The 22,500-nt window shown below is 41.9% G+C and overlaps 1 protein-coding gene across 8 annotated transcripts in view; it reads right to left on the reverse strand.

Annotated features, from left to right (window-relative positions):
* dus1l (dihydrouridine synthase 1-like (S. cerevisiae)) overlaps positions 1 to 22,500 on the reverse strand; it is an 88,777-nt gene that overhangs the window by 33,551 nt on the left and 32,726 nt on the right. For 7 of the 8 annotated variants that reach the window (XM_088318016.1, XM_088318020.1, XM_088318018.1 and 4 more), the window contains 6 exons: positions 21,459 to 21,567; positions 21,311 to 21,361; positions 16,706 to 16,818; positions 14,200 to 14,282; positions 12,701 to 12,804; positions 12,488 to 12,635 (listed from right to left, as the gene is read on the reverse strand). In XM_088318016.1, the coding sequence (XP_088174142.1) occupies positions 12,488 to 12,635; positions 12,701 to 12,804; positions 14,200 to 14,282; positions 16,706 to 16,818; positions 21,311 to 21,361; positions 21,459 to 21,567 (608 nt within the window). Of the gene's footprint in view, positions 1 to 12,487; positions 12,636 to 12,700; positions 12,805 to 14,199; positions 14,283 to 16,705; positions 16,819 to 21,310; positions 21,362 to 21,458; positions 21,568 to 21,921; positions 22,293 to 22,500 lie in introns of those variants that run through there. The other variant, XM_088318023.1, reaches the window with a different exon arrangement.

The following is a 22,500-nucleotide window of genomic DNA, read 5'->3' on the forward strand; positions in this document are numbered from 1 at the left end:
TTTATCGTGCATGGCTACATTGTTATCGTAACCACATCTGATTATAGAGAGATGTACAACATTAAACCCGGCTACGTCATTATTATGTCAGGAGGATGGTACAAAACTAGATTGTTCTGATTTAGTAGAAAAAAGTAACCAAAAATAAAGGCATAAAAAAGATTTGCCTTAAAAAAAATGGAGAAGTACCGTATTTTCGCAGTCATAAGGCGCACTTTAAAGTCACAAAAATTCTGCTTAACAAACAAAGCGCCCTGTCAGTCGATGCGTCCATTAAATGGACAAAGTACCACTCACGTCCATCAGCCCTTGTCATCAACGAGCTGTTGGAAGTGCATGTTAGCACACCCTGCTGGGTAAAGAGTGAGTTGTTCATGCTTACAATCGACCGTGACAAATACACTATCTGACTATAATGTTTGGGTGATGGTGTTAGAAAAAGCTGGACAAAGGGCAGCTGTCCACAATGTTTTAGTCTGTCTTATCATTTATGTTATTGCAAGCAAGAAACGTCCCAGGTTTAGACAACAGACAAAAAGTCCAAAGCATAACAGCACATCTCTTTAAACAGCCATGCAAATCTCTCTAAACAGCTATGGGATTGTGGGTCTCTGCTCCCAGAATGCATTGCTTGAATTAGCTAAGGCTGAGTGGCTTTTGTGTTATTTTCATTTTTTTGGGTATATTGATGGCATGAGAGATAATTGTTTGTGTTAATCTTATTTCTATGTTTCATTGTTTGCTTGTATGATGAGTTTTTTATTTTTTTTTTAAACCGTGACTCTAAGGAGTGTGGTAAGCAGCCAAGTCCCTCCCCTGACGTTGCTTTGTAGGCTATTGCCAATGCACCTAATATTGGCTTGAGCCATTGTCAATGTCAGCTATTGTCAATGGAGAATTGGCGTCTGCTGCAACAATGGGGTGATTGCTCATGTTATTGGGGCATAGTAGGCTGCTATCGGCTGTGTCGGTGTGGGCAGCTCTGCCAAGTTCATGCTATGCTAACAGCAGCTGTGCTATCCTCTTGTCAGGCGGTGCGTCCAGTATATGTTACAAAGACAGAAATAGCGCCCTCAACAGGTGTTGCGCCCTTTGACACGGCGCGTCTTTTGGGTGCGAAAATACGGTACTATTTGTAGATGGCTCATCTGTGAGAAATAAATAAATGAATAAAATATTGTAGTTGTTACAAATGACACTAAAAAAAGAGTTTAGCAGTTACTCCTCAAATTACTCAGCTCGTGCAACAGAGTTAGTAGCTTTAATAAAACCGTGTAAACTAAAGAGAGAAAATTGTGTTACTATTTACACAGATAGCCATCTTAAAATGTGTGGCACATACATCGCGTACGGACAGTGTGTCCTTCAGGAACGCATTTGCAGACAAAATGGCTAAAGCGGCAGGCGCGGGCCGGACACATGCGTTAGTACTAGAAGATAACGCAAATTTGGGTAACGACACATGATGAGACGTGCGACGACAAGGTCCCAAAATAAGACAAAGGCTTTGAAGGAAAATGGCGTAACATTGCTACATGATCTGTGTATGACCAAAGAATAATCTCTACAAATGGGCGGCTCTATTCAGTCATGGGATAACACATGTCTCAACGGGGGGAATTGTGCAGCAGATATTACGTTATTAGACGGCTTACGGCTTTAATGCTTATTCGAAACATTTTTGTAGGGCATGTTTAACGTGTGCGAAACACAATGCACAAGGTAATTTGAGACCACGCGGAGGACCCTTGCCTACACTACAATATCCTTAATTATTCATATGGATTTATTTGAATTAAACCAAAGCGAAGAAAATATTGTTTGGTCATCATAGATGCCTTTTTCAACCAACAAATCCAGATGCATTGACAGTGGCAAAAGTACTTTGCAAGGATACCATTCATGGATATGGTATTCCAGAATAAATAAATAAAATAAAAATAAACAGTGATATGGGTATCCATTTTGTTAACTAGAATAGAATAGAAATAGAATAGAAATCCCTTTATTGTCATTGTACTCAAGTGTGCAACGAGATTAGAGGGCTCCCCTCTCCAGTGCAATACAACAATAATACAGACAAATATATAAATTAGATAAATAAATAAGTGCAATGGAATTCAGTACTGAATAGGGCATATAGAAACACATCACAATGCTGTTTTGCAAGGTTAGGGTGGTCTCGTGTGTGTGTGAGAGTTCAGTATGGAGATGGCTCTCGGAAAGAAACTGTTTCTCAGTCTATTGGTCCTCGATTTGATGCATCTGTAGCGCCTGCCAGAGGGCAACAGGTCGAACAGGTGGGAGTGTGGGTGGGTATTGTCTTTGACGATGTTGAGAGCCCTTCTGAGGCACCGGGCGGTGTAGATGTCCGACAGCGAGGGGAGAGGGCAGCCAATAATCCTTTGCGCTGTTTTGACTGTCCTCTGGAGCCTCACTCTGTCCGCCTCAGTGCAGCCGCTGTACCAGGTGGAGACACAGTACGTCAGCAGGCTCTCGATGGACGAGTGGTAGAAGGCCAGCAGCAGCTTCCTGTCCAGGTTGAATTTCCTGAGGACTCTCAGGAAGTGCAGACGTTGGCGGACCTTCTTTACCACTGCTGTGGTGTTGTGACTCCAAGAAAGGTCATCGGAGATCTGTACTCCCAGGAACTTGAACGTGTGGACCCTCTCCACACACACGCCTTCGATGCAGAGGGGGGGCGGCAGCGTCTTGTTCCTCCTGAAGTCGACGACAATCTCCTTTGTTTTAGCAGAGTTAAGGTGCAGTCTGTTGTCCTTGCACCAAGTTGTCAGTCTCTTTACCTCCTTTCTGTAGGCTGTCTCGTCACCTTCCGAGATCAGACCGACCACTGTCGTGTCGTCAGCAAACTTGACGATGGTGTTGTTGCCGTGGGCCGAGCTGCAGTCGTAGGTGTAGAGGGCGTACAGGAGAGGGCTCAGCACGCATCCTTGGGGGGAACCGGTGCTCAGCATGAGGGTGGAGGACGTGTAGGGGCCGAGCAACACAGTCTGGGGTCTGTTGGTCAGAAAGTCCTTAATCCAGATGCGTGTGAGGGAAGGGAGGCCGAGAGTGTCCAGTTTGGCGACGAGGATGTCTGGGATGATCGTGTTGAATGCCGAGCTGTAGTCCACAAAGAGCATCCTTGCATAGCTCTGCTGTTGTTCCAGGTGGCCCAGTACAACATGCAGAGCAGTGTCGATGGCGTCCTCAGTGGATCTGTTAGCCCGGTATGCAAACTGGTAGGGGTCCAGAGTGGAAGGAAGGCAGTCCCTGATGTGCTGGAGAACCAGCCTCTCGAAGCACTTCATAATGACTGGTGTGAGAGCAACAGGACGGTAGTCATTCAGGTGGACGGCTGGTGACTTTTTGGGGACAGGAATAATGGTGGAAGTTTTCAAGCAGGAGGGGATGACTGCCTGAGCCAGGGAGCGGTTGAAGATCCTGCAGAAAACATGTGACAGTTGGTGGGCACATGCTCTGAGGACCTTGCCTGGTATTCCGTCGGGTCCAGTAGCTTTCCTGGGGTTGACCGCCAGGAGCGCGCGCCTCACATCGTGTTCCTCTACGATGAGTGGGGGGGAGTTGGAGCTTGAAGTGCGGGGGTGTGACGGTTGGGGCGAGTCAAAGCGAGCGAAGAAGCAGTTAAGCTCCTCTGCCAGCGATGCACTCGGGTCTACAGAGGTCGTGCTGCTGCCACGGAAGTTGGTGATGCTCCGTAGACCCTGCCACACCTCCCGTGGTCTGTTACTGGCAAGGTGGGCCTCCAGCCTCCCCTTGTAGGTTGCCTTGACTAGCTTGATGCCTTTGCTCAGGTCAGCACGAGCCACCCTGTACTGGGCTTTGTCGCCTGACCTGAAGGCAGCGTCACGGGCCTTGAGGAGAGAGCGAACCCTGCTGGACATCCAGGGCTTCGCATTTGGGAAGGTCCGTATAGTCTTTTGTTGGGACACAGTTTCCATGCAGAACTTGATGTAGTCCAGTACACAATGTGTGTAGACATCAAGGTCCTGATGATCAAAGAGGTCCCAGTTTGTGTCATGAAAGCAGTCCTGTAATTCACTCATGGCGTCGTCACGCCAGGTTTTCACAGTCTTTGTGGTGGGCCTGAATCTGCGCCTGAGAGGGGTGTACGCAGGTGCGAGCTGCAAGGACAGGTGGTCTGACTGGCCGAGGGGGGTGAGTGGGAGGGCTCTGTATGCGTGCTTGATGTTCGAGTACACATGGTCGAGAGTGTTGTCTCCCCTCGTCGGGCACTTGACATGCTGGTGAAACTCTGGGAGTACAGTCTTTAAATTGGCCTTATTAAAGTCTCCCGCTACAATGTGGACGCCATCAGGGTGCGCCCGCTGATGTTTATTGATGACGCACGCGAGTAGCGAGAGCGCCGTGCTAGTGCTAGCGTCGGGAGGGATGTAAACAGCTGTGACAATCACTACCGTTAGCTCCCTCGGGAGAAAATAAGGCCGGCATTTAACGGACATGAACTCGATGTCGGGGGAAGAGTGCTTCTCGACGATTGTGCTATCGCCGCACCAGTTCTCATGCACGTAAACACAGAGCCCCCCGCCCCTCCTCTTACCGGTGTCCCTCGTCCGATCCGCGCGATGTAGCGAGCGCCCGGCCAGCTGGATGCTAGCGTCGGGGACGTCTGCGTGCAGCCAGGTTTCCGTGACGACGATCACACTGCTATCGCGCACATAGCGGTTTCCCAGGATTTGTAATCCCAGGTCGTCGATTTTGTGGACCACGGATCTGGCGTTGGTGAGGTGCAGACTCGGTAGTGGTTGCCTATGGGGCTGCCGTCGCAGCCGTTGCAAGACACCGGACCTGCAGCCTCGCTTCTGCTTCCTCTCTCTGCGTCGCCTGCGCCGCCTCCCGGTCCCGATGACCAGCCACGGTGAGCCGGGCAGCCTCGCCAGTTCGTTCGGAATTTTGCGATCATAGCAAAATTCCTCTGTGATGGTTATTTCGCATCGATATCCAATGTTCACGATGTCCTGGCGGGTATATCGATGTTGTGCCTCAGTTGATGCCAATAAGAGCAAGCAAACACTAATAAAAAGTAATAAGGAGCACTGTGAGGGGGAGCTGTTAGCCGCTGCGTCCATGCGCGCCGCCATCTTGGAAAAACTAACTTGTGAAAGAGATAGGAGTGATGTTTCACATTGATTTGAAGAATAGTTGTGCTTACCACCCTCAAAGCTCTGGATTGGTGAAAAAAAAATAAAAAAAATAAAAATGAAAGGCTTGAGGAAACGGGGGGGCAGTGGACACAGTGTATCGAAATTAATAAAACTGTTTGTGAAAATGACAAGCACTGTGACTTTCCATCAAATGTTATGCGAGTGACCACTTTTAAACCTCGTTGGAAGATGAATCTTTAAGCCTTTGACTCAACATGAGACTGTTGCTGTTCTGTTGTTTTTTTATATCTACTGTATATGTGTTTATGTGAGCTAATTTGAGTTATATACAGAGAGTTGCATAGTATTGTATTTCATTGTATTTAGGACTGAGACGTTGTAAAACATTGTTTGGAAGGCCTTACAGAAAACCTCAAATTTAAGAACCAATGGGAAATAGATGATGAAGCAACTCTAGCTGACTATATGTGAAAAGTGTTAGAAAAACAAAAGACAAGCGCAAATTTAGAGTGGTGAGGATCTTTCTGTCGCCCAGCAGGACGCTAAACTAGTGGAGCTGGGAGATTGGGTGCTTGTAAGAAGTTTGAAGATAAGACATTTAAAATTACCCAAGGGGGTAGGCCATGTTAAGTTTTATTGACAACTCTCACAATTGTAAAGAAAGACAACGGTTCATTTGACTCATTGAAAAAAGGTTATTTTGGTTGAAATCTCCTGCAAAGGAGATGAGCAAAAGTCTGATGATAAGGTGGTCTTATTTCATAAGACACCAGACTAAGCAGAGGGGATACTTCAGACTAAATGACCCTGAAGTGGTTAAAAGCAGCTGTTCTATGTTGGATGTATACACTGTTATTCTGATATTTTTGTTGTTGTGTTAAATGTGGGAACGACCCAGAGTTACATAAGCAAACTATGATGTCACTATAGTACAATACCAACAGTGAGTGTCCCAATTACTAATTAAAAGGGATTTGTAAACACCAAGCAGATAACTGAAAAAGGTTACGAGATATATTTGTGGAGCTTGGAGGACATGTTTTAGATTTGATTTGGAACTGCCTAATTAGTACTCAAGTGGGTAACTATTGGTCCACACAACAAAGTTACAGGGGAAAGTATGTACTTTCATGAAAAGATAGCAATTAGAAAATGAGATATCCTAAATAAGCAAACGAAATTGTGTTATTGACATCGTGAATAATGCTAATCTTGATAATATATGTATGGATTGGGTCAGCGTGCTTCCTGTGACTAGAGTTGATGAAGATGATCCTATGTTTTCTTTAATAATAGATTTAGAAAATTTCAATTGTGTAAGTGTTGCTGACAGAGCGGAGCCTTTAGGAATTTTGTCACCACCACTGTGTCTGGTTTTGATAGTGGTTAAAATAAACTTCAATTCACTACCAAGTGGGGAAATCTGGTGGTGGTGTGGATATGATAGATCATTTAAAGATAAAGATAAATATGTCCTTTATTAGTCCCACAATGGGGAAATTTGAGGTGTTACAGCAGCAAAGATATAGATCACACAGAGTCGGCGGCGTAATGTAGCCGTTAATGTATAACATTAGCAGCAGACATTCATAAGAAGCATGCAAATATACACAGTATAAACGTATCTAAATGTAAGGAAACACTCCTAATGCCTGTCCATTATACAGAGGGGGAAACGCTGTAATGATAAAAACTACTGAATGATTGAAAATACTGCAATGATAAAAGTACTGTAGTGGTAAAAAGTACTGCAATGATAAAATATACTGCAATGTAAAAGTACTGTAATAGTAAAAGTACTGCAACGACAGAAAAATACTGCAATGATAAAAGTACTGTAATAGTAAAAGTACCGCAATGATGGGAAATACTGCAATGATAAAAGTACTGCAATTATAAAAGTACTGTAATAGTGAACGTCCTGCAACGGTAGAAATACTGCAGTGATAGAAGTACTGTAATAAGAATACTGTAATGGTAAACAAAATACATCATTGGTCAATATTTAAGTACACCATTGGCTGAAAGTACAGTCGTAGTGTACATTGCATCCTAGGACTGCCTGACCCAATGTTCTTGTTAAAAGGTCTGACAGCAGTCGGCAAGAAAGAGCGGCGAAATCTCTCTTTGGTACAGCGAGGGTGGAACAGTCTATCACTGAAGGAGCTGTGGAGTGTTCTAAGAGTGTCATTGAGTGGGTGGGCTGGGTTGTCCAGCATTGATGACAGTTTTGCCGTCATCCTCCTGCCCCCCACTGAGTCCACAGAGTCCAGGGAGCAGCCCAGGACAGAGCTGGCCCTCCTCACTAGTTTGTCCAGTCTCTTTTTGTCCCGGCCCAAGATGCCTCCTGCCCAGGAGACCACTCCATAGAAGATTACTGATGAAACCACCGAGTCATAGAGGTTCCTGAAGGGTGTTCCCCGAACGCCAAAGGACCTCAGCCTCCTGAGTAGGAAGAGTCTGCTCTGACCCTTCCTATAGAGATCGTCTGTGTTGTCGCTCCAGTCCAGTTTATTGTTCAGATGAACACCCAGGTACTTGTAAGTTGAGACCCTCTCAACGTCTGTTGCCTGGATATTCACTGGTGCAGGTGGAGAGTGCCGACGCTTGCGGAAATCCACCACCAGCTCTTTGGATTTCCCAGCGTTGATTTGGAGGCGGTTCTGCTGACACCAGTCCACGAACCCCTGTGTTTACCCCTCTGTACTCCCGATCGTCACCGTCAGTGATGAGGCCGACAATCGCAGAGTCATCAGAGAACTTCTGCAGGTGACAGGTTGTGGAATTGTATTTGTAGTCTGAGGTGTATAGGGTGAACAGGAAGGGAGCCAGAACAGTTCCCTGCGGCGCTCCCGTGCTGCAGAGGAGCACGTCAGACACACAGTCCTGTGTCCTCACGTACTGTGGCCGGTTTGTGAGGTAGTCGTGGATCCATGTGATGAGGTTGTGGGCCACTCCCGGCTGCTCCAGCTTGTCTCCCAATAAGGCGGGCTGGATGGTGTTGAAAGCACTGGAGAAATCAAAGAACATGATCCTCACCGTGCCCCCCACCTTCTCCAGGTGGGAGAGTGAAGTGTGGAGCAGGTAGATGATGGCATCATCCACACTGATGCCAGGCTGGTATGCGAACTGGAGTGGGTCCATTGAGGAGCTGACCAGGGGGCGCAGATGGACGAGGACCAGTCTCTCCAGGGTCTGCATCAGATGAGACGTCAGCGTCACTGGTCTGAAGTTGTTCAGCTCCTTCGGATGGGGTGTCTTTGGAACCGGAACCAGGCAGGATGTTTTCCACAGCTGGGGGACTCTGCCCAGCTTCAGGCTCAGGTTGAACATGTGCTAGACGATTCTATACAGCTGGTCTGCGCAGGATTTGAGGAGCTGAGAGCTAATCCCATCTGGGCCTGCTGCCCTCCTCGCCTTCATTTTCCTCAGCTGGTTCTTCACCTGAGATGTTGTGAGGAACAAGGCTGAGCAGGAGGAAGTGGTGGTTGTCTGATGAGGCTGGGAACTGGAGCCTGTGTATGTGCCTTCGGACAACAGCGAAAGCAGCAGAGAATCCTCACCAGACCCCCCCGAACGAGGAGGTAAGCGCTCGCAAGTTAGCATTGAACATGTGGTTACCCCTCATGCATTTATTGTACATATCATGCATCTTGCGGGCAGAATATGTCGCGTAAATGTGCAGTTATACGCGAGCGTAACTCAGCCACGACGAGGAAGTAAACGCTCGCAAACGAAGCAAGTCTGTTGCAACAATACTGAATGGTGTGGTAATCATACATACTTTCTAAAATTGACAGATTGTGCATCCCGCGGCAAGAAAGTTCCTCCTCGTGTTGTTGGTGTAAAGAAAGGTAAATTATAATATGAAACTTCACACGCCAGCAATAAAATGCAGCAATAAAATATACATTTCCAATTGTTTATATTTCTGTAATTTACAGGTTGTGCATCAGGAAGCAGTGGTTCCGAATGGCGTCACACTGGATGGCAACCAAGGAAAATCGCCTTTACAGCAACCCCTGGGCCACTGAATGCCGCTGCCCATCTGGAGTCTGAGGAGCCAGCTGACTTCCTGCAGCTGTTTCTCACGGATGAGCTTCTGCAGCACATCGCGGATGCCACCAATCGCTTCGCAGCCAATTTTTTTTTTACACAAACCCCAGTGGTGTTCACCGCAACAAACTGCGATGGAGACCAACTACTGTTGCGGAACTAAAATTATTTTTCGGGCTCAGTTTCATCACAGGATTTGTGAAGAAACCAACCCTTGCGATGTACTGGTCTGTACATCATTTACATACAAACCCTATTTTTGGTCAGACAATGGCAAGGAACCGCTATCAAAACATTTTGAGATTCCTTCATTTCAATACGGCAACAACATTTGATGCATCCAATAGACTGTACAGGGTCAATCAGGTGCTCAATTACCTGCTGGAAAAATTCAAGGCATTGAACCAGCCAAACAAAGACATTTGCATAGACGAGGGGATGATGAAGTGGCGGGGGCGCCTTTCATTTAGGGTTTACATCCCACAAAAACCAGTAAAATATGGCATAAAATCATATATTTTGTGTGACTCTGAAACAGGCTATTGTTTCAATTTGCAGCCATACAAAGGTGAGGCTTGTACGGTTGCCAACATTGTGTCTGTGCTGCTTGACCGCCTCACCGGATTGGGATACACCCTCTATATGGACAATTTTTATAATTCGGTGGACATGTGCACAAGGCTTCCTGAGGCAAAGACTCATGTGTGCGGCACGCTTCGGCAAAATAGAGGAGAGCCACAATTATAAAGGAGGCCACAAAGTGCACCTTGGGGCCCGGGGGAAGACTTGCCTGTCATAACGGCAATGTGTTGGTGATTGCATGGCAGGACAAGCGCACAGTGAAGATGGTGACCACCTGCCACAAGGATCAAATGCAGAAGGTTGACGTGTGGAAGAAAGGTGAAAGGAAAAAGGTCACCGTGATGAAGCCGGAGTGTGTTGTTGTTTACAATTTATGCATGAATGGGGTGGACAGATTGGACCAAAATACTGCTTATTACCCCTTTATGCGGAGGACCCTGAACTGGCCCAAAAAGTTTGTTGCATATTTATTTCAGTTGAGCATGTTCAACGCTTATGTTATTTTCAAAAGCCAGACACCCAAACAAGGCACGTTCCCTTTTAGATTTTATGATCAATGTTGCAGACGCATGGACATCAAAGCCGCTCATCATGGCGGAAGCAACTGTTGAGGGTGCTGTGGGTCAGGGACAAAATACTCGGGCCCCTTACAAATCAGATCCACCAATTCGGCTTGCCCAGCCTTTGGACAAGCACAAGCATGCCTATTTGCCACGGACCAGCAAAGCCAGACCACAAAGAAAGTGTCGGGTCTGTTTGCGCAAAGGCAAGCGGAGTGAGACAAGAATGTGGTGTGAAGTATGTTGTGTGCCCTTGCATCAAGGCAACTGTTTTATTTTATATCACACAAAAAAAATTATGTATGGCACTGATGTATTTCATTTTTGTACATAGTTCAACAGTTCAGTCGTTTTGTGTTATGTGCAAATAAACATTTTGTTATCAAAAACATATTTTTTTGTGCTTTTTGTTATTTTTTTTAGAAGGCACACATTATTTAGATGTTTGAGGTGTCATAAAAGCCATAAATAATAGTGTCAAAGTTCAAATTATGGTCGAAATGCATCAGTTTACAAAAAGTTCATTTACTCCGTTTTTTTCCCATGGATTGGAGTTTTCATGAAATGTAGCTATTTTCAAATGCCGATTGCTCAAGAATGGAAAAGATAGAAACAAACTTTTTTTTCTGTTGAAAGAAGAGAGTCTCATCTTTCTTTTGGTGTGCTCCGTGTTTATATAGCATTAGAACACAATATTCTGTGGGCCTTGCAATATTAGTCAAAACCCAGGAAAACGCTGGGATTGAGCGGGTTGCTCCAGTGAAAATGGCTGGTATTTAATCAGTTAAATAGCTCCAGAATCGGTGACTATATTGCTAAATATACCCCATGGCATCCTGAACTAGACTGGCGAAAGAAAAAGGCCTTAAAAAAGATGACTCGTCCGTTGTAACTAGCCAAATTCGTATGGTAGCGCTTACTGGCCTGCTGTCGGAGCACTCTAAGTCCGTAGCTTCAGCGATGTTGGCGCAGTACAAGAAGGGGCTTACGTCTATAGAAACTTGACTCTTTGCAGGCCGTAGTTACAGGCTATGGCAAATGAATTGTGAGATTGAAGTCCAGCCTCAATTTGACTGAGGAAAGCATACAACATTTGGTAGCTACGTGCTCCATGCTAACAGAAGCCTGTGCTAACCTTAAGTCGAAGAACTCAGATCTGGAGCGGAGAAGCCGGCGTAGGAACATTACAATTACTCGTCTCTCGGTGTATACGCTTTAATTACATACCTTCCCTTGTGGCTGGAATTTGTTTACATTATTATTGTTGTTTCGATCAGGTCATGTTCAATAACATACATGATGAATATAACTGCATTGGGTACAATTCTTCATGGAACTATTCATATTTTTGCTGATGCACCAAGTGATTGCAAGATGATTCTCCCATTTTGTAGCATTGGTTCTCCTGAGAATGTCTTCAATATGAACTGGTACTGCATGAAATCTTTAACTGAATCAAAACAAAAATCCAAGTGAATCGTGCATTTCCTTAAAATGTGACTTCTACAAAAGGCCCAAAATTTGGCCAAATTTGAAACAAAAATCACAATGCTAGACTGCGTGTTAGGTTCGGACTCTGGCTGCAAGAGACTTTTTTGTAGGTCTTGGACTGATGCATATGCCACCTCACATACAAATACTAATAGCTCACTTTCTTTACATTTTAGGTTATGGCCATCAAAGACATTTTCATACATCAGCCGGTGCGACACATGCCTCTCAATTTCCATACTAGGTCAAAAGTAACGGAGCAAGGCTGCGTAAAACCTCTGTTGACGGTGCTACAAGAGACTGATTTTTTTTTGTACTAATGTACAAAAACTTTACCATTTTCGCCAAACCCGATGTGTGTGCGATGTTTCGTGAGTTTTTGTTTAAGTCAAAGTCCTCAAAAATGTGAATCTTTTCGCATGATAATAAGAATAAGAATAATCATAATCATTTTGACAGAAACAATAGGGACCTCGCAGTGGTCACTCCTAGGGCCCTGATAATAATAATTTCTACAAAAACATTGGGGCAGCAGAATAGCCAATAAACTCAACCATGCTGGGAGCAAACTTATATTTCGTGGTGTGGTTGCCATACAATGAAATATTTAAAGCAAAAAATAAAATAAAATACAAATAAAGATATACATACGTGTGATGCCACAACTTGAAGAGATGGGCTCGCACATAGGACAGGTTGCATGGTGGATGCTGCTTCACCACCTCGATGTACTCTTCTGCCATCTCCCAAACTGGGGGACTACGTCCTTCAAAGAGTGCTGGGTTATGGAGGTTACCCTCTAAATAACACAGATAGTTGTCAATAAAAAGCAACTGATGCTAGTAAAATCCACTTGTTACGCACCTGCACTCATTACCCCTTGTACTCCAGTCTCTTTAATACAGCGTTCCACATCACCCAGATGCTGAATGTTGCCATTAGCAAACACAGGAATATTTACTGCGTTCCTGTATGTAACATCATATTTTTTTAGGTGGAAATTTCTCAAGATTAATTTGATTGACATTGGTACCTTGAAGTTAGAACAGAGGTTGACATAAAAGGTGGCCCGGGTCCGGTATGCTGCGTTGGGCTATCACATACATGCTGGCTAAACCAGGCTCGCACAAATTTTTGGAGGCTCCCAAGTGGCTTAAAAGTTCATTTTCGGTTTCAGACAAATACAGGATGTTGTGAAGAGCCAAGTAAAACGTGCGACCGTGAGGAACAAGGGCTTCAACACAAAGTCAAGTTTCATCAGTAGATTATTATGTCCATTAATGCACAACCAACTGTGCACCAACAAGATAATTATGCATTATAGAAGTTTAAGTAGTACGAAAACTTTCGTAACACTTGTCGGAATGCGGCATATGGCTTGCGTATATAAATTTTTCATAAAAAATGTGACCGGTACCAATGGGTAACACGGTCTTGCAAAATGAAGTCAATTTTAAAAGACAAGTGAAATAGCAAGAATCGAACAGAAATGCCTAATTCTTTGGAGCCTGAGGCATCTTCCAACACAGTCCTATGGAACATAAGTTAAGCCTGGCTTGTTGAAGCGTTTTAATCATTTGAATCTAGTCCTTCAAAATACATCTTTCATATGAAAACAGTCAGTGGTGCTAACGAGTTTGAAGACTGCTACATTTACAATAAAATAATTTCATCCATTTTTATTTTAAAAAGTATATATTAACACTTTAGTTTTTTGATTCATTCTTTGAAGCATTGATATTAATTTACAATACTTGATTTTAGTGAGGATAGTACAGTCTGTATTGACGCATGTTTTAATGTGAAATCTAATATACAAAATTAGATTACAGAGGTGCATTAAATAAAATTTTAGACTGAATAACTGCTCATATTTAATAAAATCAAAAATGTTAACATTACTTTTAACTTTCCCACATGAGTTTTATGACGGCAAATTTTTGGAAAACATTTTAGATTTGAAAGAAAAAAAACAAAATTCACCCACATCACAGATTGTACTTTGGTCTCTACTTCAAGGTACCATTGTATACAGAATGGGCCATAAGGTTCGATACATGGGAAACGATACAATGTATATTTTTTTTATAATTCAGATACTCTAGGTATGAAGTCACGTTATGGCCTGTGTTTTAGAACCACCTCAGAAGAGCTTCTGAAAAGCAGCCTCCACTGTAACTCCACGGCCTTGAAAAGGTTTAATGAAAAAGCGACCACACAAGGAAAAAGTGGCTTATGTACTGTATGGAAACTTATGGCCTATCTTATATTGTGTATTATCTTGCAAAATAATGAGTCATTGTATTCATTTAAATACGTAATCAAGGCTTGAATACATTTGAAATACAATCATTGCAGCTTACCGGACTGCTCTGACATGCTCCCAACTAGCAATTCCTGTCATTGCTCCTTTCTGGTCTTTGGTTCTGCCATGCACTGTGAGTAGCTGAAGATAAGTGGAAACATAACATTTAATTTGTCTTTGCAAAACTGAATATTTCCCACTCTAAAACTAATTATTATACCATCAATAATTTTACAAGAAAAGACTAAATTGTTCAATTACAGAGGGGGAAAAAAAGCAGCAGACACATGCTGTTCTGTTACTCTTCTTTTCAAAGTAAAAGGGATAATATTTCTGATAAGCTTCACTGCACGGGTTCCATACAATATGGAACAGATAGAAGTTTTCAAAACACTTAAGTACACCCAGGGACATGCTTGGAAACGAAATTAATTTGGCCTGGGAATATTCGCCGACGGCGGCTGTCACGCACAAATAAATAATCAGCTGTGGGGGGAGGTTGGTGTGGGGGCGTCATGCACTGAAAAGAGGTCTGCAAAGAACCATCATGCGCCGAAACGTTGACAGGGGTGAGGGCTGGTGAGGGTGTGGATGGATGCTAGCGACTATGATAGCTAGGACCAGACCAGAAATATAGCGGCTGTTCAAATATTTTCTCAATATTCCCGATGGCCGCCACTTTCTTTTCTTTTCTTTTCTTAAGTCCTCATGCAGAGAGCGCAGAGAGCCAATCGTGGCAACCAGGTCTCTCCATCTGGGTCTTTCGTGGGCAAGATGTTAAGCTTGTGCCAGGGTCACATTGCAGGTCTGGCGATCCTGTGCTACTACGTCCAGCCAGCAGGTCCTACGGGCACCCCTGGGCCGTGCCCAGCCAGCTAGCTGGGGATTGAAGGCCAGGATGGTGTTTGTTGGGTTCTCTTCTGGCAGGCGTACAAGGAAGGTGGCCGTACCTGCATACTTGCCGCATTGCTGAGAGGCGGGATGCTGGCAATTGTTGGGTTTTCTCCCTTAACGTCTGGTTTGTGATGTGCATGCTCCACATCATGCCTTCTATCCTCCTGAGGGCCCGGGTGTCGAAGCCGTTGAGCCTGGTCGCTAGGGTGTTGTTCAGCGGCGAGGTCTCAGAGCCGTATAGGAAGACTGAGATGACTGAGGCATTTTCTACTCAGAGCTTTGTTTCCTGGGAAATGTGCTGATGTCGCCACAGTGGTCTCCACAGGCTCTGCATGACTGAAGCTGCGAGGGCACGACGTCGGTCGATCTCTGTTTTGAGATTGCCTTTGTAGGTCACTGTCGAGCCCAGATATTTGAAGGTGGAGACTAAGTGGACAGGAGTGCCGTCAAACAAGAATGGTGGTGGGTCGGGTTCATCGCCAACATGCATGTGTTCGGTCCAGCTTATCCTAAGTCTGAGCTTTTTGGACTCCTCGTTGAACACACTGAGGGCTTCACGCAGCTGCTCGGCAGTTTCGTCAGCATACTCAAGGTATATATATATTTATGTATATACATGTATATATATATATATATATATATATATATGTATATACATATATATATATATTTATATGTTTATCTATGAATGTATATATATGTATATATATATATATATATACACACACACACACACACATATATATACACACACACACCACCCCCACACACACACACATATACATGTATATATATATATATATATATATACACATGTATATATATATATATATATATACACATGTATATATATATATACACATGTGTATATATATATATATACACATGTGTATATATATATATATATATATACACACATGTGTATATATATATATATACATGTATATATATATATATACACACATGTGTATATATATATATATATATATATACACACATGTGTATATATATATATATATATATATATACACATGTGTATATATATATATACACACATGTGTATATATATATATATATATATATACACACATGTGTATATATATATATATATATATATATACACATGTGTATATATATATATATACACATGTGTATATATATATATATACACATGTGTATATATATACACATGTGTATATATACACATGTGTATATATATATATACACATGTGTATATATACACACATGTGTATATATACACATGTGTATATATATATATACACATGTGTATATATACACATGTGTATATATATATGTGTATATATATATGTGTATATATATATGTGTATATATATATGTATATATATATATATATATATATATATATATATATATATATATATATATATATATATATATATACATACACATGTATATATATATATATAACCCACCTGAACAGACTGACTTCAAGTGTTTCTATGTTTGGGTAATGCCTCCAAACACCATCAATGAAAATGAAAATTGAGGACTATTATATTTGTAAAGGAAGACTTCTTATACAAAAATTTCAACTGATTATGCAAGGTTGCATTTTGTGGCCGCTTAAGTGTGTATTCATGAAACCGAATTAAACGGAGTAATTTTTAGAGCATCATCCGAGTTCGTACCTGGCATCCAGCTTTCTCCAGCATTTGGGCATAGCAGACAGTCTTTTCGATGTCCTCGAACACACGGATCTTACAAGTGATCGGCACAGACAGCTTTTCATTTGCTAACATGACTGTTAAATGAAAAAACAGTCGTTAACATTAAAGCTGCATATCCTTTTCGACAAAAATAGTCATTGAGCTTATTCACGAACAGTGTGTATGCACACATTTGTGCTTAAAATAGTATGTATGCAAGTTTGATGCACAAATTTGTTTCATCAATGTTAATACCTGAATTTTTGCATACTCTGCAAAGAAATTCATACCCTCCACAGACTTTGCGCGCGCACAAATAATGACTCATTAGCTTTTGAAAAAAATAAATAAATTAAAAAAAAAAATAAATCACCAATGATGAGTAATACGAGTTAATGAGCTGAGTAATGTCCTAAATAAGCCTGGATTGGAAACATCAAATTTAATCAATCAATTTATTGATCAAATACACATTTCCTGAAATTCTGATAAACAACCATCAAAAAGATTCAGATGTAACTCAGACTGGTATGATTTATACATTTCATGAATTTTACTAACTACAAATATATGAAATAAGATAGTTGTCGAAAATATATATGTGTTACTAACAATTTGCATTTGTAATAGTAAACATTTGTCTGTGAATAAAATTGGACTCAAATTTATACTGCTGTGTATGTCAGCGATAAATTGTTTTATTTAGAAGTGGCCTTCGTGTGTGGAGTTTACATGTTCTCTCCATGCCTGCGTCGGTTTTAACCCACATTCCAAACACATGCATGGTTGGCGAATTGAACACTCCGAATTGTCAGTAGGTGTGGATGTTCAGCGACCAGTTCAGGGTGTAGCCGCTTCTTGATAAATGTGTGACCACAGAAAGGAGGATAAGAGGTTCAGGAAATATACTGTGAATTACAAGCTAAATCGTTGGGGTTGTTTTCATACGAGTACAAATCAAAAATCTCTGGTTTACAAATGGTTTCATGCAAGTATGAATCTAAAAAAAAATTCTACAACAACCAAGTGGATGTGGACAGGAAATCGTGTTTGCGTGTATGAATCGTGTTTGTAGGTATGAATCCAGAAAGTGTAGAAATTAAGTCATGTAGGTTTATATCCAAATGTCGTGATGTGATATCCCAACCGTAAAACATAATTTATCACAATATTGTGGAGAGGTTGGCGAGATAAAAACAAGGTCAAAATCAGAGGTGGGCCGTCAAGGCCTTATCTGCTGGCCGAACATAATCAAGAAATCATGATCATATTCTTCACATTGCCATATTATATCCTAGTGTTGTATTTTTTGTGAGGGTTTTAATCCAATCAGAATTCACCTAGTTCATGTTTCCAGTCAGATTTCACAATACCAGTAGCACACACTATTCATCCGAGGCCTTCAGATACAATTGTGCGGGCATCTGTTCTGTCAAATACTATGGGTTTTCAGAGTTGCTAGACAGTTGCGATAGCCAATCACATTACAAATTTGTTAGAGTAAGCCTTCTTGCTGCCTTTATGCTGAAGGTGATGAACATGTTTTGTGATTGGATACTCACTCGTGAGGGGGCAGCGCGATGCGGAATCAACACACCCAGAAATTGTAACTGGCGACCGTTCGAAAATGTGAAACATATTCCTGCTTTTTTAAACCACAATGGCCGAAGGAGGGGAAAGTGTGGATTTAATTGCAGATACACGTGCGAGGCCATTTTCAAGACAGACCTTTCAAGAGAAGCTAGGTCGTCCAACACTCAGTAGTGTCTAAGTGTCTTTCTGTATATTATTTCTCGAGCTGTAGTGTCATAAATTATGGCAATATGAAGGGGATTTATTCAAGTCGGACCAAGTACGACTTCACTGAAGGCCAAGTTTTGAAATGCACGGCCTGCCACTGGTCACAATACTGTATAAAAAGTCACAATATTGGAAAAGAAAAGAAAAATTTGTACATGACAGTGACAGAAAAAATATAGTCTCTATTGTATACCGTATTTTCACGACCACAAGGCGCACTTTAAAGTGCCAAACCTTCCCCAAAACAGACAACAGAGGAGGCGCCCTGTAGCCCCACATGCCTTATGTACAGACTGAGACCCATAGATATGTACACATGCTATTCACTTCGAGCTACCAGCTTGATTCCCCCCTTTGAGCATTTCAGAGAGAATGTTAGCACACCCTGCTGGTTAAAGCCTGAGACTACTGTGCGCAAAATTGAATGTGATAAATAAATTCTGTGAAGGTCTATTATGGTAATGGTTTTAGACAGTTAGTTAGAACAGAAAAGCCTGTACGTGTAAGAGAAAGCTTGCAAACAAGAAACATCACAGGTTTAGACAACAGGCTGAAAAAAAAATAAACACTGCCTAAAGCACTCCACTCACATCTCTCTAACTCGCCATCTGATTGGCTGAGGCTGATAGGCTCCCAGAATGCATTTTTTACTCGTTTTGTGTTATTTTTATTTCTTTTTGGGATATGAAAGTCATGAGAGATGCATGTTTTGTGTTCATTGCATTTCTTTGTTTCATTGTTTGCTTGTATGCTGTTCAGTGATAGTTTTGGCTTCGATTTAAAACTGTGACTCTAAGGAGTGCGGTGACTAGTGACAACCCTCCCCTGACATTCACTATGTTGACATGAGAGCTCTTAGAGCATCAATGGGACTACCAATGACAAAGATACCTCTCTTTGAATGAGAGCTAGCATGTGCGAGCTAGCATGCACCTCATATTTTGCGCGCCTCGTGTCTGCGTGTGTGTTAAATATAGAAATGGCACCCGCATCTGACACAGCGCCCTTTCATACGGTGCGTCTTTTGGCCATGGAAATACGGTAATCCATTCATCCATTATCTAAGCCACATATCCTGACAAGGGCCTCGGGTGTGCTGGAGCCTGTTTTTGGGCAGTAGGCGGGGTACACCCTGAACTAGTTGCCAGCCAATCGCAGGGCACACAAAGACTAACAACCACCTGGCACATAGGAGCTCTCCAATCTCCTTGGACAAAAGGCATTTTAATATCGAACCATGCACCTCTGAACTGTGAGGCCATCGTGTTAATCAGTCACCTCTTGCTGCTCAACAGTATGAATAGTAATTTTGTTGTATGTTCCTATTGGCTAAGCAGTGCAATTGTGTGGGGTGCGAGTCTATGTCGTTCGGCTGCTTTAATATCATAACATGATATTATGATTACATCTCTAACATAGCTCACAAGTAGCTCGCAGGCATGTAATTGAACTTTCTTTAATTGTGGATTCACACCCGCAGTTTTCTGTGATTGTTGCAATACTAAGTCATAAATTTGTGTCTCCCAACACAAATCATTTCTATTTGTGAGCAGATGAGAAGAATTCAATACAAAACAATTTAAATTCATACTCACATTAAAACATTCTAACCCAAACTATTTAGATACATACTCAAATGAAATCCAGAGTCGTTGCTAGGAAAAAAGCTCTAATGGGGCACAGGCCCCCGACTACATTGGCCCGCAACCATGAGTCTGTGGCCCGGTACTAGTCTGCGGATATCTACGTACCAGGTCGCAGATTTATACTTTAAAAAAAAAAAAAAAAGAAAAAAAAAAAAAAAAAGAACTTCTGTAGCGGAGCATAGGTGCCCCACATGTAATTTATCACAGGAGTTCAACGGTTGTTACCAGTCCACAAAATATCAGTTGGACCATGTACTTGTGTACAGGTCCGTAGCTCCGTCTACACATAAGGCGCGTCGCATTACAGGGCAACTCGTCTGATTTGTGGAATATTTAGGGCTTTAAAGTGCACCTTATGGTCACGAAAATACGGTAAAAGATCATTACTTTTAAACATTTCTCCAATTTGATAATAGTTCAGTTCGAACGTAATTTTTAATGTAGTGCTTGCGCCAACTACTGTCGAAAGGATATATACTTTTATTGTTCGTTGTTTTTTTTCTCCATACAGGTTGACCAGATTAACTAATTACAGATTTATATATTTGTTCGAAAGACATTTTAGGCCTCATCATATTGCAACACAGTGTGTGAAATCTCATGCAAAGCTGTTGCCCTGGCAACTCCTATTTAAAAAAAAATTAAAAGAGAAAACAAAACAAAAAACACTATTGCAAGAACTTTAGGCCTGGCAGCAGCATTGATATTTCATTAGGTTATTGTGTGATTTAAAAAAAAAATTCTCGAACGCCATTTAAATTTTTTAGTTAAGCAGCCATGGTTGTACGTGTCAACAAGCTCAAGCAAAACCTGGGGCCATATGTAACACCCAGGGATCCAAAAAAGTCTAAGAAATCCAAAGGAAGCAGGCTTTTTTAAATTTCCTTTCAGATTTTGGGCTTTTTATAGGGATAATATTTGTTGAACGCTTTATGATGGTGACAGTTAGGTGCTGGAGCGGATTCTTTCATATTACAGATACCGTACATAATTTAGGCTCAATTTTTCAATGAAGGAGTACTGACCAGTGTCATCAAAAGATTGTGGTCCACCTTGGATGTTTCGCCGTCATTAAATATTATTACGCAAATTACTTCTTTTCTTTTCATAGTAACGTGATAATACAAAAATAATGCATTACCCATTTTTTTTAACAGCTCCCATTCATCTTGCAGGAATACACCATAGTGCCCTTCAACAAGAACAGCAAAAATCGTTAGTTGTCTTCATGTTGAAGACTCTGATAACATATATGATCAAAAACTTAATTTCTGTAGAAATCCAGGTACCCCTTTTAGCGATCATCTGAGGACAACCCAGGTTGAGGTCAATAGCATCACAGTAGTTCTGGGCCAAAAGAGCTGCCTGAATGAACACCTCAGGATCATTTGCACAAAACTGAAACAAAAAAAAAACAAATGAAAAATAAATACTTTCATGAATACATTTTAAAAAACGATTCTATGAACAAAGGCTGGAGGTTGATTTTAGTCCGGCCCATGAATCAGCCCTCATGCGTGTGATAAACCGAATCACAAAAGGGGAAATTGACATAAATTGCCTCCAAACGCGTCAACAGCGCTACCACAGTTAACCCACTTTGGTTTGAGGAAACACCATCATAATAAGCCCATAATAAAGTAAGCGGATTTGAAGAGTAAGATAGCCAGCTAATGATTGTTATATGGGTAGTTCTATTTCCCCCCCTCTTATAATGGTATGCCCCAGTAGCTGGTGAGAGGCGCGGCTTACATGTTGTCAGAATAAGGAAATACAGGCACGCTTCATTGCACGCTGCTGTCTCAAGTCTCTTCTTCCACAAACAATGATCTTTAAAAAACCTCTGCTGTAAGAATCACTTCTGTGGCGGGGCAAAGCACAGAATTTTTATGAATAAGGCCTGAGTGTTGAGGTAATGGTAACAAAATCGTGGCCGAAGGGCGGGGGACTGACCGGTAAAAAAGGGTCAAGTGCCCAGCTCTGCAAACAACCATAAAGGGAAAGTCAACCCAAAATTTTCATTTAGAAGAATATGCTTTACGCAGGCCCATGGCTCAAGCTTCAAAAACAGAAAGCTCAGCTTCAGTCCACAAAAGTGACAAACTAGCCGCCCACTGAGATAGCTAAATACGCACATGTATATGGAAGAAAAACATACACACAAATGGAAAGCACTTTGTTACAGCTCCATCTGTTGTGAAATAAAAATAAATAAAATAGTATCGTAATAGTGCTGTCAAGCGATTATTATTAAATTTATTTTATCATAATTAATTGCATTTTTCATGGAGCTCTCTAACCTCGTTGCACTCTTGAGTACAATGACAATAA

The sequence above is a fragment of the Idiotropiscis lumnitzeri genome, chromosome 15, assembly GCF_059441095.1.
Source record: "Idiotropiscis lumnitzeri isolate Australia: NSW breed Sydney's pygmy pipehorse chromosome 15, RoL_Ilum_1.0, whole genome shotgun sequence".
Classification (NCBI taxonomy): Eukaryota; Metazoa; Chordata; class Actinopteri; order Syngnathiformes; family Syngnathidae; genus Idiotropiscis; species Idiotropiscis lumnitzeri.